Source organism: Chiloscyllium plagiosum, chromosome 9 (assembly GCF_004010195.1).
Source record: "Chiloscyllium plagiosum isolate BGI_BamShark_2017 chromosome 9, ASM401019v2, whole genome shotgun sequence".
Lineage (NCBI taxonomy): Eukaryota > Metazoa > Chordata > Chondrichthyes > Orectolobiformes > Hemiscylliidae > Chiloscyllium > Chiloscyllium plagiosum.
Window position 1 is genome coordinate 98,826,611 of NC_057718.1, and position 14,863 is coordinate 98,841,473.

The window sequence follows — 14,863 nt, forward strand, 5'->3', positions numbered from 1 at the left end:
AGTGTGTAATTCTCAGAACCTCTCAAGAGATAGTTTTTGATTTTTAAAGGCTATCTTTTGGTTTTCCAGAGCTGTTTCTTAATGCTTACTGATCCCTTTATTAGTTGATGCAGTCACATATAAAATTATGTTCTATATTTGTATTGGATCCACATAGAAACAGAATTAGAATAATTCATGAATATCCTCAATATCAACTTCATTAAACCTACAGCCAGAATATATAAGGAAAGCATCAATTTCCTAGATGACACAGTAATTAACTTGGCACAGGGCGACATGTTGAAGTTAACAATAATTCTTTTCACAAAATAATTGTGACACACTTCTACACACAGGAGAAAGTGAGGACTGCAGATGTTGGAGATCAGAGTCGGAAGGTGTGGTGCTGGAAAAGCATGGCCGGTTAGGCAGGAGCCAAGGAGCAGGAGAATAGGATTCTCCTGGTCTTCAGATGCCGCCTGACCTGCTGTGCTTTTCCAGCGCCACACTTTTCAACATTTCTACATACAAAAGGCCATCATCCTAAACGCACCTTCCACAGACTGGTATAGTCACAACAAAGTGCTTAGCATTAGCAGCAAGCATGGAAACAACTCCCCATCGTTAGAGAAACCGCTCCTCACCATTCCTTTCCATGCTATTCAGGGGGGTGACTTTTCCATAGTATGCACCCTTGTGAGTGAAATTTCCTGGATGAATTGGAGATTTCAAAAGCAAATTTGCCCGCTGACCCCATGTAATGTGGGCGTTGTCATCTGGCATCTGTAGCAGTTTTGTACAAGTGGGTGGCTGTCTGGACAATTTCAGAGGGCAATATAAAGCCAACCACATGACTGTGGGTCCAGAGTCACGTCTGGCCAGACTGGGTATGAACAGCAGATTTCTCTCCCTGAAGGACATTAGTGAATAAAATGGTAATTTTAAACAACTATCAATCACAGTTGTCATGGTCACCATTATTGAAACTGGCTAGCAACTGCAGATATATACATTGATTACAAATTACATCAGCTAACATATTAAGCCCATACCTCCAGAGCATTAGTCTGAATCTCTTGACAACCAGTGATGGTACCACTATGCCACCTTCTCCCCCAGTTTTTGTTAATGTGTAGCAAGTAAGATGCTCAAAGACATTTTAAAAACTCAATGAGTTTGAGTTCTGCTATGACTTTCCTCTGGGATTGCTCTGGGCAATAACCTGGCAATATGTCCTTAATTCCTGGAGTCTCCAGGGCAATGTTAGAGGGCTGACATCCCGAGTACAGGTCTACACAGTGCTCTACCTAGGAGGGTCAGTGAGCTCAGTTGGCTGGATGGCTGATTTGTAATGCAAATTGATGGTAACAGCACAGGTTTAATTCCTGCATTGTCTGCGATTCCCATGAAGGACCCTTCCTTCTCAAACTCTCCCTTTACCGCAGGTTAAAGCAATCACCAGTCACCACCACCACCTCCACTTCTCTCACTCATGTGAGAACAACCCTGTGGTCTGGTATGATAATATATTTATTTTTGCTAGGACAATTAGGCTCCAGCCTAGCAATGGAAGATGACATATTGATTAGATTAGATTCCCTACAGTGTGAAAACAGGCCATTTGGCCCAACAAGTGTAAACTCACCCTGCGAAGAGTAACCCACCCATTTCTCTCTGACTAATGCACCTAACACTATGGGTCAATTTAGCATGGCCAAACCACCTGACCTGCACATTTTTGGATTGTGGGAGGAAACCGGAGCACCTGGAGGAAACCAAAACAGAGATGGGGAGAATGCGCAAACTCCACACAGACAGCTCGCCCGAGGATGGAATTGAACTTGATCCCTGGAGCTGTGAGACAGTGCTAACCACTGAGCCACCGTGCTGCACTTATGCTTGGGTGAAGCTTAATTGCTGCTAATGGCTTCAGATTCTCACCCTTGATTGCCTTTGAACTGAAAGTTGATATAAAAATGATAGTGTACATGAGGAAGTGGTGGCATGTTATTAATCTGATCACACCCTGACATTAAAACGTCTTATTTAGAAAGTCGGGTGTTTGATTCTGTGACTCCAAACTCATCAGACGTTGACACTTCGAGTGACTGTCAGCCAGACAAGCAACAACCTCATTGATTTGGAGCCTTTGCATTTGAATCCTGCCCTCTCTGACATCTCGCTGCCTCTGGTTTAACTTAACATTGTCAAAGGGCAGTCAGTTGTTGAAATAGAACTGTTCCTACAGTCCGACATTAACAAAGAAACCACTTGCCTATTTTCCTATTGCAAATAAGGAATATGTTAGCACTGTCAAATGTTTTGTAGCTAAAATTAGAAATCTCATGTACTGGGAAGAGTTTCCTGAACAGATTGTCTGGGTGTGGCAAGTGTCAGAATATCAACTCACTCTGAGTGCATGCCTGTGAAGAAACCAGCCTGATTTTCCCTCAAGCAATTTAATTCGAGGGAAAGCAGGGGAAACAACAGAAGATTATCTATTTTTCAGGGATGTTTTATCCATAATTTAAGTCACAATCATCAGTTACTCACTTGCCTAGTTAATGACGGTAACTACTGCCTGTGTCCCTTATCTCTTTAACATTTTTAATATTCCGGCAGTCCCCAAATCTCGCCAGTTTCAGAAACTGTAACCCCGACATTTACAATAACAATTTAAATTTAAGTAGCATCTTTAAGTTCATGACGCATCTCCAGGAGCTCCACAGGTGTGCTGTGAAGCAAATCATGATACTGAGCTACGAGGTGACAATAGGTCAGATGACCGAAAGCTGAATCAAAGGGGTGGACTTTAAGAGTGCTTTAAAAGAGGAAAGTGCGGTCAAGAATTAGAGATGTTAGGGAGGGAATTCTAGTGTTTGGAGCAGACACAACTGAAGACATGGGGGCCAATGGCACCGTCTTTCTGATTTGGAATGCTCAAGAAGGCAGAGTGTTAGCAGTGCAGAGATCATGGAAGTTCCCAGACGTTACGGGGAGATAGGGAGGGCTGAAGCAATGGAGGAATTAGAAAACAAAGGGGGAGAATGAAGAGTGGGAGCAGTCTCAATCCTGCTGCCTTTTTGAACCGATGTTAAAAAAACAGTTATCTTAGGTCCAACACCTCCATTTAGGAAACCTTTTAACTTGGTACCGCACAATAGAAGGTTAACATAGAAGAATAGAAAATTGGAACAGGAGGAGGTCATTTGACCCTTGAAGCCGACTCCACCATTCATAGATAGTCCAACTCAGTATCTTGTTTCTGCTTTCTCCGCATAACATTCGGTCCCTAAGGTCTACATCTAACTCCTTCTTGAAAACATTCAATGTTTTTGTCTTACTACTTTCTGTGCAGAAAATTCTGTAGGCTGACTATTCTCTGGGTGAAGAAATGTCTCCTCGTCTTAGTCCTAAATAATTCTGGACATGTCAGTCATAGGCAACATCTTTCTTGCATTTATCTTAATCCTTTTATAATTTTATATGTTTTAATGAGATCCACCTCATTCTTCTAAATGTCAATGAATATAACCCTAACTGGATCCAGTCTCTTTTCACACATCAGTCCTGCCAAGAATCAATCTTATAAAACTTTGTTGTACTCCCTCCAGAGCCAGAACATTCCTCCTCAGGTAAGGAGACCAAAATTGCATGTAGTGTTCTAGTTGTGGTCTCACCAAGGCCCTGTACAATTGCAGCAAGACATCTCTACTTCTGTACTCAAATCTTCTTGCTATGAAGGCCAATATACCATTTGTTTTTTTTTCACTATTGGTTGCAGCTGCATGTGTACTTTCAGTGGCTGCTGTATGGGTCTCATACATCCAGGTCTCATTACACCTCCCCGTTTCCCAATCTGTCACCATTCAGGTTATAATCTGCCTTCCTCTTTTTGCTACCAAAGTGGATAACCTCTCATTTATCCACAGTATGCTTCATTTGTCATGCACTTGCCCACACGGTCAGCTTGGCCACATCACACTGAAGCATCTCTGCATCCTCCTCACAGTTCATCCTCCCACCCAGCTCTGTGTCATCTGTAACTTTAGATTTACTTCCCTTATCAACATCATGAATATACATTGTAAATATGGGACCTTCTAAACTGGAGGATGCAGGAATTTCAAATTTAAGAGAATGATACCATATGTCTTACTACAAGAACCCTATGCATAATATTGTGCAAGCCGGGTACAGAACATGCAGGATTAAACAAGAACCAACAGCGCTGGAGAAACTCAGCAAGTCTGGCGGCATCTGGAAACAATTTTGAGTGAGGGAAACAGTGCTAATGTTTTGAATCCAATGTGACTTGCCTTTAGAACTGAAGAGGAAGTTGGGAAAGTGTATACTTCACACTGTGGTACAAGGTGGGGAGGAGCAGTGGAAAGATGGGAAGGTCAAGGGAAAGTTAGAGGGCAAGGGAGATTAGTGATTACAGGTGTCACAGGACAAAACACAAAGGGCATGCTAATAAGATGATAAGAAATAGGAACTAGGCCACTTGACCCCTCAAGCCTGCTCTGCCATACAATAGGATCACGGACAAAAAAAAACTGCAGATAGAGTCATAGAATCATAGAGATGTACAACACGGAAACAGACACTTCAGTCCAACCCGTCCATGCCGATCAAATATCCCAACCCAATCTAGTCCCACCTGCCAGCACTTGGCCCATATCCCTCCAAACCCTTCCTATTCACATACCCATCCAGATACCTTTTAACTGTCACAATTGTACCAGCCTCCACCAATTCCTCTGGCAGCTCACTCTATACATGCACCACCATCTGCGTGAAAAAATTGCCCCTTAGGTCCTTTTATATCTTTTCCCACTCTTCCTAAACCTATGCCCTCTAGTTCTGGACTCTCCCGTCCCAGGGAAAAGACTTTGTCTATTTATCCTATCCATGCCCCTCATGATTTTATAAACCTTTATGAGGTCACCCCTCTGCCTTCGATGCTCCAGGGAAAACAGCCCCAGCGTATTCAGCCTCTCCCTTTAGCTCAAACCCTCCAACCCTGGCAACATCCTTGTAAACCTTTTCTGAACCCTTTCAAGTTTCACAACATCTTTCCGATAGGAAGGAGACCAGAATTGCACGCAATATTCTAAAAGTGGCCTAACCAACACCCTGTACAGCCAGAACATGACCTCTCAACCCCTATACTCAATACTCTGACCAATGAAGGAAAGCATACCAAATGCCTTCTTCACCATCCTATCTACCTGTGACTCTACTTTCAAGGAGCTATGAACCTGCACTCTGAGTCGCTTTGTTCAGTAACACTCCCTAGGAACTTACCATTAAGTATATAGATTTGCTTTCCCAAAATGTAGCACCTCGGATTTATCTAAATTAAACTCCATCTGCGGCTTCTCAGCCCATTGACCCATCTGATCAAGAACCTGTTGTAATCTGAGGTAACTTTCTTTGTTGTCCACTACACTTCTAATTTTGGTGTCATCTGCAAACTTACCAACTATACCTTCTATGTTCGTATCCAAATCATTTATATAAATGACGAAAAGCAGTGGACCCAGCACCGATCCTTGTGGCACTCCAGTGGTCACAGGCCTCCAATCTGACAAAACAACCCTCCACCACCACCCTCTGTCTTCTACCTTAGAGCCAATTCTGTATTCAAAAGGCTAGTTCTCCCTGTATTCTATCCTTGCTAACCAGTCTCCCATGAGGAACCTTGTCCAGTGCCTTACTGAAGTCCATATAGATCACATCCACCACTCTGCTCTCACCAATCCTCTTTGTTACTTTTTCAAAAAACTCGTTCAAATTCATGACTCATGATTTCCCACGCGCAAAGCCATGTTCACTATCCCTAATCAGTCCTTGCCTTTCCAAATCCGTGTAAATCCTGTCCCTCAGGAGTCTTTCCAACAACATGCCCACCCCCGATGTCACGCTCATCAATCTATAGTCCCCTGGCTTGTCTTTACCACATTTCTTAAATAATGGTACCATGTTAGCCAACCTCCAATCTTGTGGCACCTCACCTGTGATTATCGATGATACTAAGGGCCCAGCTTCCCTAGCTTTCCACAGAGTTCTAGGGTACACCTGATCAGGTCCTGGGGATTTATCCACCTTTATGCGTTTCAAGACATCCAGCACTTCCTCCTCTGTAATAAGCTGGAATCCAAGGTAGATCAGCAGGAGGCTGGAAGAACACAGCAAGTCAGGCAGCAACAGGAGGTGGAGAAGTGAACATTTCATGACATGAAGAAGGGTTACACTCGAAACATTGACTTCTCCACCTCCTGATGCTGCCTGGCTTGCTGAGTTCTCCCAGTCTCTTGCTGGTCTACCATACAATAGGATCATGGCTGATCTCTCATTCTCACATCCACTTTCCTGCATTTTCCCCATAACCTTTGATTCCCCGACTGATTAAGAATCAATCTCCCTCAACCTTAAATATACACAAGGACTCTGCCCCAACAGCTACTGTGTCAAGGAGTTCCAAAGACTCTCAACTCGCTGAGAGAAGAAATTCAACCTCATCTCAGTCTGAAATTGGTGCCCCTTTATTATGAGACTATGCCCTCTTGTTCTAGACTCTCCCATGAGGGGAACCATCCTCTCAGCATTGACCTTGTCAAGCCCCTTGAGAATCTGATATGTCTCAATGAAATCACCTCCCATTCCTCTAAACTCCAAGGAGTACAGTCCCAATTTGTTTAACCTTTGCTCAAAAGATATTTCCTCCGTACCAGGGATTAACTTAGTAAACCTTCTCTGAACTGCCTTCCACAAAATAATATATTTCTTGAAATAAGAGGATCCTACTGCTCAAATATACCAGATGCAGTCTCACAATACCTTGTACAGTTGCCATAAGACGTCACTACTCTTATATGCCAATCTGCATGAAATAAGGGCCAACATTCCATTCGCCTTCCTGATTACGTGCTTCACCTGTATGCTAGTATTCTGTGTTTTGTGCATAAGTAATGGTTATTGAGAAGTGTGAGAGTCCAGAGTAGTTTTCGCAGGATCCTGGAATTTCTGCACCATAGCTTACGCTGCATTTCCACATGATGTTAGGATCACTGAGACAATTTTAACATTGAGCCTTTCAATAAGGGACAATCTGATAAATAAACTGAAGGACTCTTCATGATACAGGGTACAGTCCCTACCTTAGAAGCAGGAGGGCCCAGCTTCAAACCGCACTGGCTCCAGAGGCTTGTAATAATATTTCTGACCAGGTCGATTGGAAAGTATCTGGGAATAATATGGTAGACGTGTTAATGACTTTGTGACATTGAATTACTGCATGAACTAACTTCCAGGTAAGAAGTAAGGCAAAACCCATTGTTAGAGATTGAAGTTCTTTCTCAATTTGCTTCGAAGGCTTTAGAATCTAGAATATCCTTTGAGCGAAAATATTCTGTATTCATAAACTTTATGCAAAATAGATTATAAAATATTATGATTTGAGAATTGCAGAAGGTGCCATAAAATTCAGCTTGTCCCCATACAGCAAGTTCTAATTCTTGGGTGCCCCTCAATACAATTGTAATATTTTTAATATTTACGTTATACTTTGCATATCAGGAATGTAGCCTGAGGGCAAAACATTTTAAATTGACAATTACAGCAAGTGCAATATAAAATAAGCATTTCTCCACACACCGTGTTCCACCCTCAGGTAGTTCAATACAATTTCAATACTCTTGATGGTTGATTCAGTATCTTTTTCGAAGTTGAGGGATAGGCGATGACTATTTGTTCACCAGCATGTTCCTTTAAAGAAATTGATGAAGAGCCACACAATTGCTTGCAGGGTGTGAACCGCCTCCACAGATTCTCAGGAGCCTCATCTGTTTGTATGCTAACAGGCCAGCTGTCACTTGGAAAATCAACATTTCTGTCACTTCACGGTGATTTTACACTAAACTTGCATTTCAATTGGTTACGGCAGTGCAAGGAAAGGGGTCAGGGTAACCATCTACATGTGAGGTGCTCAGAGTCACTAGGTGGGCTAGGTTGAGGGACAGTGAGGGGAATGGATTTGTCTTCAGGAAATTAGTGTCACTAAAAGTGAGCTTGATAGGGTTTGCACCCTGGGCCCACTTTAAATTTGCTTTGGACAAAGGTAAAGGTAAAAATGGGAGGCACCTGCACTCTCTGGGTGGGCTAGAACCTGTCAAGGGAACTGTTGAAAGGGACCTGGTCATGTGAGTTGACTCCGAGGCTCATCGTGTTTAATCAGCTTGTGGTGACAGTAAAGATAGCAAACAGAATACAGGATTATATTTGTAAACCAGCTGGATTCAAATGAAAGAGCGATGAGGAGTGAATTGTTAAGCCATTGTTTCAGGTTTGCTTTCCATATCCTACTCAGTGTTTTATGTACCTTCTAAAGGGTGCCCTCTGCATTGTTTCCCTTTGAAGATATATCAGAGAGGACCCCTTATTAGACAAAAGCCTGAATGGGAAGTAGGAAGGAAATCTGATCCAATAATTGGAGCTTGTACCAGGCAGCTTGACAAGAGGTTGTGGGTTCAGAAGGTAACATTTAGGGTAGATATCATGTGCTTTGGAGAGAGAGAATGGTAAATAGCTACAATAGGTTTCCATCGGGAGAGAGGATGATTCTAGGACAGTGCCTTCATTTACGGAAAGCAGCTGGAGGGAGATGTGGGCGTAAGTAGTCATGATGAGATCAGCTAGCTTTTTGAGCTGTCTTCATCTTAGGTCTGCCTTGTGATCTTTTAAAGGATGTGAATGGTCTCAATGAGAATGTGTCAGATATTTTGAGACAGCTGTGTGTGTGATTTTTTTTTACAGCACAGGATAAATATATTCCTTCAAAAATGAGTTAATTACGTCGTTGTTCACCTTATTCCCTAGACTGGGGACACTGTACTGAATAGTTTACACCCCTGAATCCTGAATGAAATGAGGCACTTTTTTTTGTAAAGTACTAGTTAATGCTTTTAGAGGCCATAAATAAATAAAATGAATAAAATAAATTTGTCACAGGAAGCATTTGAGGCCAAAACATTGAATGCTTTTTAGAAGGAATTAAATATAGTTCTTAGATCTGAAGGAATGCCACAATGCCACAATGGACAAAGGGCATAGGGAGAAAGCAGGAATTGGGTACTGTACTGAGTAGGGCGATCAGTCATGCTCACAGTGAATGGCAGAGCAGGCTGGAAGGGCTGAATGGCCTACGCTGGTTTCTGTTTTCTATTAGAGGAATATCAAACCCTGCAGGCTATCAAATGTTACCTGAAATATTCCATGATGTGGGTGTTGCTGGCTAGATTGAAGTTTATTCCCCAACCATAGCTCCTCCGCATTTGTATCTTAAACTTGCAACATCTTACTCTGAGATTAGGTCCTGGACTCTCCCTAAAGGAGAAATGGCATTTCCACGTCTACCCCAATGAGTCCTCTGAGAATCTTGCATGGTTCAACAAGGTCATCTCTCATACTAGCTTTCTTATTGAAGGCATTGTGTCCATGTGGTCAATGTGCTTCCACAGGGCTGTTAGGTAGGGAGTTGTAGGAGGCCAATCCAGCAAGGTAAAGGCTAAGTCTGGCTAATGTAAAGCTGGGAGGGGAATATGGAAGTGATAGCATTACCATGAGCCTTCCACTGTTGTCATTCTCGGTGGTGAGGTCTCAGGTTCAGGAGTTGCTTTTGAAGGTAGAAAAGTAAATCTGATATGTATTTTACTTAATTGTTATTGAACACTTAGTCAGCAATAGAAGTTGGACTTACCATAGGCTCAAAAATCCTCATGATAGAGTGACTGAGTCATTTCAGGCCTAAAATCAAAACAGAAAGTGAAATAACTCCACAGAAGCTGGTTTACCAACACCAAGTCACTCTTTATTTTTACTTGGAGAATCCTTGATCCAGCTCCGTCAAAAGCCAGCTCTCAGAGTGAACAGAACCTCTAACACTCTTGTTTATATATGTCAGCCAGGGCTCCCTGATTGGACCAGATTAACAGCCCCAGTCAGGGAACCTATATTCTACGAAGTCCACCTGGCTGACCTTGTTACAATTACTACAGAAAATGCTTGAGAAACCATTATCAGTGTCTCTTTTGTTAGTTCTGGTCACCCTCATAGTCTGTTCCACTCGCTCCTCTTCCTTCTCTCAACAGCATAATAACCCCCAATTTCCAGCTACTTTCACTCTGAAGAGGTGTCATGCTAGACTCGAAATATTAACTCTGTTTCTCTCTCCACAGATGCTGCCAGACCCTGTTGAGTTTCTCCAGCACTTTATATGTTTATTTCAGAATTCCACCATCCACAGTAGTTTGCTTTTATTGAAGTCTTCATAAAGGGCCTGGTCTATATAATTTATCTAAATTAACTTTCTGAGTGGTACAGATTTCACAACTGGCAGATCTCTGGACCAAACAAAAACAGAAATTGCTGCAGAAACTCAGCAGGTCTGGAAACATCCATGGAGAGAAAATAGAGTTACAATTCAAGTCAATTGACCATTCTTTAGTTCTGAATAAGTGTCATACCAGACTTGAAATGTTAACTCTGTTTCTCACTCTACAGGTGCCACCAGACTTGTTGAGTTTCTACAGCAATTTCTAATTTTGTTTGTTTCAGATCTCCAGCATTCCCAGTTCGTTGTTTTATTATGGCAGTGCCCTGGGCTAGCAGTGGACAAATCAGATATGGTCTAGGTTACTTATTACCATTCAGTGGCTTCTGCTAGAGGTGGAGAGATGGATGTGTTGTGTGTTTGAGTGCAAAGAGATTATCAGACTGTGATATCTTTCATGGTTCAATCAACTGCCAACATACACTTGGCTTTCACATGAACAACAACATCTTTGGGCAAGATGTTGGCAAATGATCAAAGTATCACCACAGAAGTAGGCTTTGTCTTTAGCAGAGACTGAGAGGAAGGAGATTGAAAAGGCAGAAAATAGTTAACAAGGTACAAAAGATGGCAATAAATGAGAACTCTTTAGGTGGATTCTTCAGAGCTCTTCAAGAGTTTATTCTGTTTTTCATGAAAAATATGTAGGAGGTACTCGCTATGCAATAATATCAGATTAACTGTGACAATGAGCTAAGTGATTTGAAGATGGGATTAAGCTAAATTAATTGAATTGAAAAGAGTTTTGAACAAATGTGATAAATTGTGACTGATGAATCTTTATATGTACATAAATCTATAATTATTGAGATGATATTGTGGCTTTCAGAGATGCATTTTGTCCTTTTTTTTAATGAAGAAAGGTTGAGACAGAAATCCTGAGCATTCTGCTCCAAAGCTAATAAACATTTTGTGAGGCCTTGGATATTTTTAAAAGTTGAAACAATAGACACAGCCTGAATGGGTGGGGTCAAGCTCCTGCAGAACCAGGATTTTTTTAGTTGTACCTTTCTGTAGCAGTTGCTGGGGACTTGAAGCTGGATGTGGATACTTTTATTCCTCTCTCTGTTGCAGTTAAAAGCTGGTGTTCTCGTGCTGCTGCTAGAAACGCATGTGAGATGATCTATTTTACTGAATTTGCCTTTGTTAATGGTGTGTTCACGGGATGTTACTATACTAGAATAGATTATTATTAAAATATATATTATTTTGTTAAGCATTTTGATAGAGTTACAATTAAGCCTCTTCTTTTAGCTTTATTTTGTCTGTATTTTAATTGCCGTATAAGTGAAGTGTGTTTTGTTTCAAGCCTGGTAGTTTGACCAATCGAATTGCATCTGGAACACAACGTCTTCCTTTAAAATTAGAACAAGTTAGCATCCTGATTATCTTCTTAATATATTTTGAGGGGGTTTGGTCTGGTCCATAACAGAATGTATATTAAAATGATGTGAGTTATGTAGCATTAAAAGAGGCATTTGACAAAGGGAATAAAGGAAAACATCTGGGTGAAACTTAAATGTTGAATTATTGAAGGGGTGAATGGGATGCTTTTATGTATGAAGTTAAGCAAAATATCAGTGTTCATCTCATCTGTGAAAGTACATTTTTAGCCTTCTTTTACAATATTGGTATTTCATAAGTGATAATGATGCCTTCGTGAGAGGTCAGGGGACACTAGGACTATTCCAGCACTCAGGGCTTTAAGTACTATTAATGAAAACAGAAAATCAAACCTGTTTTCAAAGCAGAAAATCATATTGAGAAAGGACATTGGGACTTGCTAATTTAGGAGGGCTATTTTGGTGCAATGGTGTGAACAGACCAAAAAAAGGTGCTAATACGACATAGCTGCTTGAATTTCTGATTTTAGCATGCAATTTTGATCCTAATTGCTGATTACCAAAGTTGAACTCAGCAGGAGATACCAAGATAGGCACTTGCAGATTTAAGACATGTTCAAATTAACCTGCCCAGCATGGAGCAGGTGGGACTTTAACCCAGGACCTCCTGACTCAGAGGCAGGGAGACTATCACAGGAGCCATCCACTTGCTGGTTTAACACTGAACTGGCTTTGGAATTGATATCACAATGAGATTGGTGACAATCTTGTCAATTAGTGGAGTAGGCTTGAAGGGCTAAATGACCTGGTCCTAAGTTCAATGCCCTTGCCGTTAGTGTTAGCCAACAAAATAAGTGGCAACCTCCTTCATGTACATTAACAAACAGTTAAAAAGGCAATCAATCCTCAACGATCTTCAGGTGACCAAATGCAATCTTCAACTATTTATTATGATATCATTTCTCATGAACCACCAAACTGCCTTTTCAGCATAAGACCAACCTGGGCTAACATGGAGGCTCTTTAATGACAAAGGTATCTGAGGAAAATTGCCCTCTAAGTTTTTAAATGATAGTCTTAAAATGTGCCGTTTGATTCTGTGCAGTCCAAAGGCATGCAGATTAGATGGATTGGCCATGCTAAATTGCCTGAAGTGTCCAGGCTTGTGCAAACTAGGTGAATTAAACGTGGGAAAATGCAAAGTCTGTGTGGACATGATGGGCCGAATGGCCTGCTTCCACTCTGTAGGGATTTTATGATTTCAATCTGTTCAGGAATATTTTCTTATAATGTTTTCTAGCAGTAAACATCAATGCTCCCAAATTCTATTTCGATGAAACATATTAAGCGATGGAAAATATTGTTCATTGCTCCATCAAGTCTGTCATCTGTGCCAAAAAGATGAGATGTATTAATAACATTTAGGTCTTCAATATTCAATTGCCATTAAGAAAAATAACTGTTCCAAATCCTGAAGGGTTCCTGTAGATTAAATAAAGAGAAGCAAGTGGTCTTAGAAAGGTCAATAGGCAGTAGTATTCTTTTTCAATGCCAGCATAGTTTTTAACACAACAACAGAAATTGAATTTTATAAATGTGTGTGCAAGCCTGATTTTGTTAAGTTTGCATGGGTGTACTTGTTTATTCCCCTGAGCAATCCTATGGGAGAGGTAGCAATGCCCCTAGAGACATTCACAAGAGATTAGTTGGCGTTTTGAATCATCTGATGTGGAAGTGATGAAAAAATAATATTTTCACGGGAGCGCAGGAATTCAATGTAATCACAAAACGTATTTAAGGACATTTAAGGTGTCAGGAACTCATCACTGCAAACCACCATTGAAGCAAATTTGATCAGTTTTGAAGTGATGTAAGTAATTGCTCAAAACATTGCGGGATGTGGCGAGGGACAGATATTGGGGAAGACCACTTGTGTAAACTTAGTGAACAGAACGGGTTATTTCTGTGCCTTAATCTTCTGTCATTTCAGTTTGACTTTTAAACGCTGTCACAATCTGCTTCGAGTCAAGTGCTCCATTACAGCTTATTGACCATGAAGGAATGGGAGATTATCTGGGGTCTGTATTGAGCAGGGTGTTCAGACTGGGAAGGCTTGACGGTGATACAATTTTGGAGCAGGAAACCGTCTAACTTGCCTGCACTGGGCCAGAGATTTCCTTGTAGGCCGCACCGGAGCAGATGTAAATATAAACTGAAATGCTCCTGGAACGCCTTTGTGATTATTTCAGCTAGTGGTCATTTTAAAGTGTGCATAGTTCTGACTCTACCCTTGGATATCACAAATTCACATTCAGGATCCAACAACCAGTCTGCTCTTGCCCACATTTCTGCATTTAAAGAGCCAAATGCCAATTACAAATGGGTGCCCTTGTCAGTCAATAACTGCTTGACCCGATGTAGTCATAGAGTCATAGAGATGTACAGCACGGAAACAGCTCGGTCCAACTCGTCCATGCCGACCAGATATCGCAACCCAATCTAGTCCCCCCTGCCAGCACTCGGCCCATATCCCTCCAAACCCTTCCTATTCATATACCCATCCAAATGCCTTTAAATGTTGCAATTGTACCAGCCTCTACCACTTCCTCTGGCAGCTCATTCCATACACATACTATCCTCTGTGTGAAAAAGGTGCCCCTTAGATGTCTTTTATATCTTTCCCCTCTCACCCTAAACCTATGCCCTCTAGTTCTGGACTCCCCGACCCCAAGGAAAAGACTTTGTCTATTTATCCTATCCATGCCCCTCATGATTTTGTAAACCTCTATAAGGTCACACCCCAGCCTCCGATGCTCCAGGGAAAACAGCCCCAGCCTATTCAATCTCTCCCTATAGCTCAAATCTTTCAACCCTGGCAACATCCTTGTCAGTCTTTTCTGAACCCTTTCAAGTTTCACAACATCTTTCTGATAGGTGTCCTGCATTTGGATGCATCAGATCATGAGGTGACGTTTGGAGATACTTACATTGGGAATTAGCTGACTTTGAGTTAGATCTGTCCCCTTATAGCTTTATTGTTAGTTGTATGTGGATTGTGGTTAATTTTACAATTACATTGTATTATGATGGAGAGCATTAATTATGGGGCTTTTGTGCCATGGTGGTAGTATCCCTACTTATG

The 14,863-nt window shown here is 41.4% G+C and overlaps 2 protein-coding genes across 5 annotated transcripts in view; one reads left to right on the forward strand and one right to left on the reverse strand.

Moving 5' to 3' along the window:
* The window catches only part of snap25a (synaptosome associated protein 25a), a 131,281-nt gene that overhangs the window by 82,306 nt on the left and 34,112 nt on the right, over window positions 1–14,863 (forward strand). The gene's annotated exons all lie outside the window — the stretch shown is intronic.
* mkks (MKKS centrosomal shuttling protein) overlaps window positions 1–14,863 on the reverse strand; it is a 141,964-nt gene that overhangs the window by 16,962 nt on the left and 110,139 nt on the right. The window contains exons 5-6 of one of the 3 annotated variants that reach the window (XM_043696610.1): window positions 9,746–9,792; window positions 7,149–7,233 (exon numbers count right to left, since the gene is read on the reverse strand). The exons of 1 other annotated variant lie outside the window; for it this stretch is intronic. In XM_043696610.1, the coding sequence (XP_043552545.1) occupies window positions 9,782–9,792 (11 nt within the window). In that variant the 3' untranslated portion in view covers window positions 7,149–7,233; window positions 9,746–9,781. Of the gene's footprint in view, window positions 1–7,148; window positions 7,234–9,745; window positions 9,793–14,863 lie in introns of those variants that run through there. One more of the 3 variants, XM_043696606.1, reaches the window with a different exon arrangement.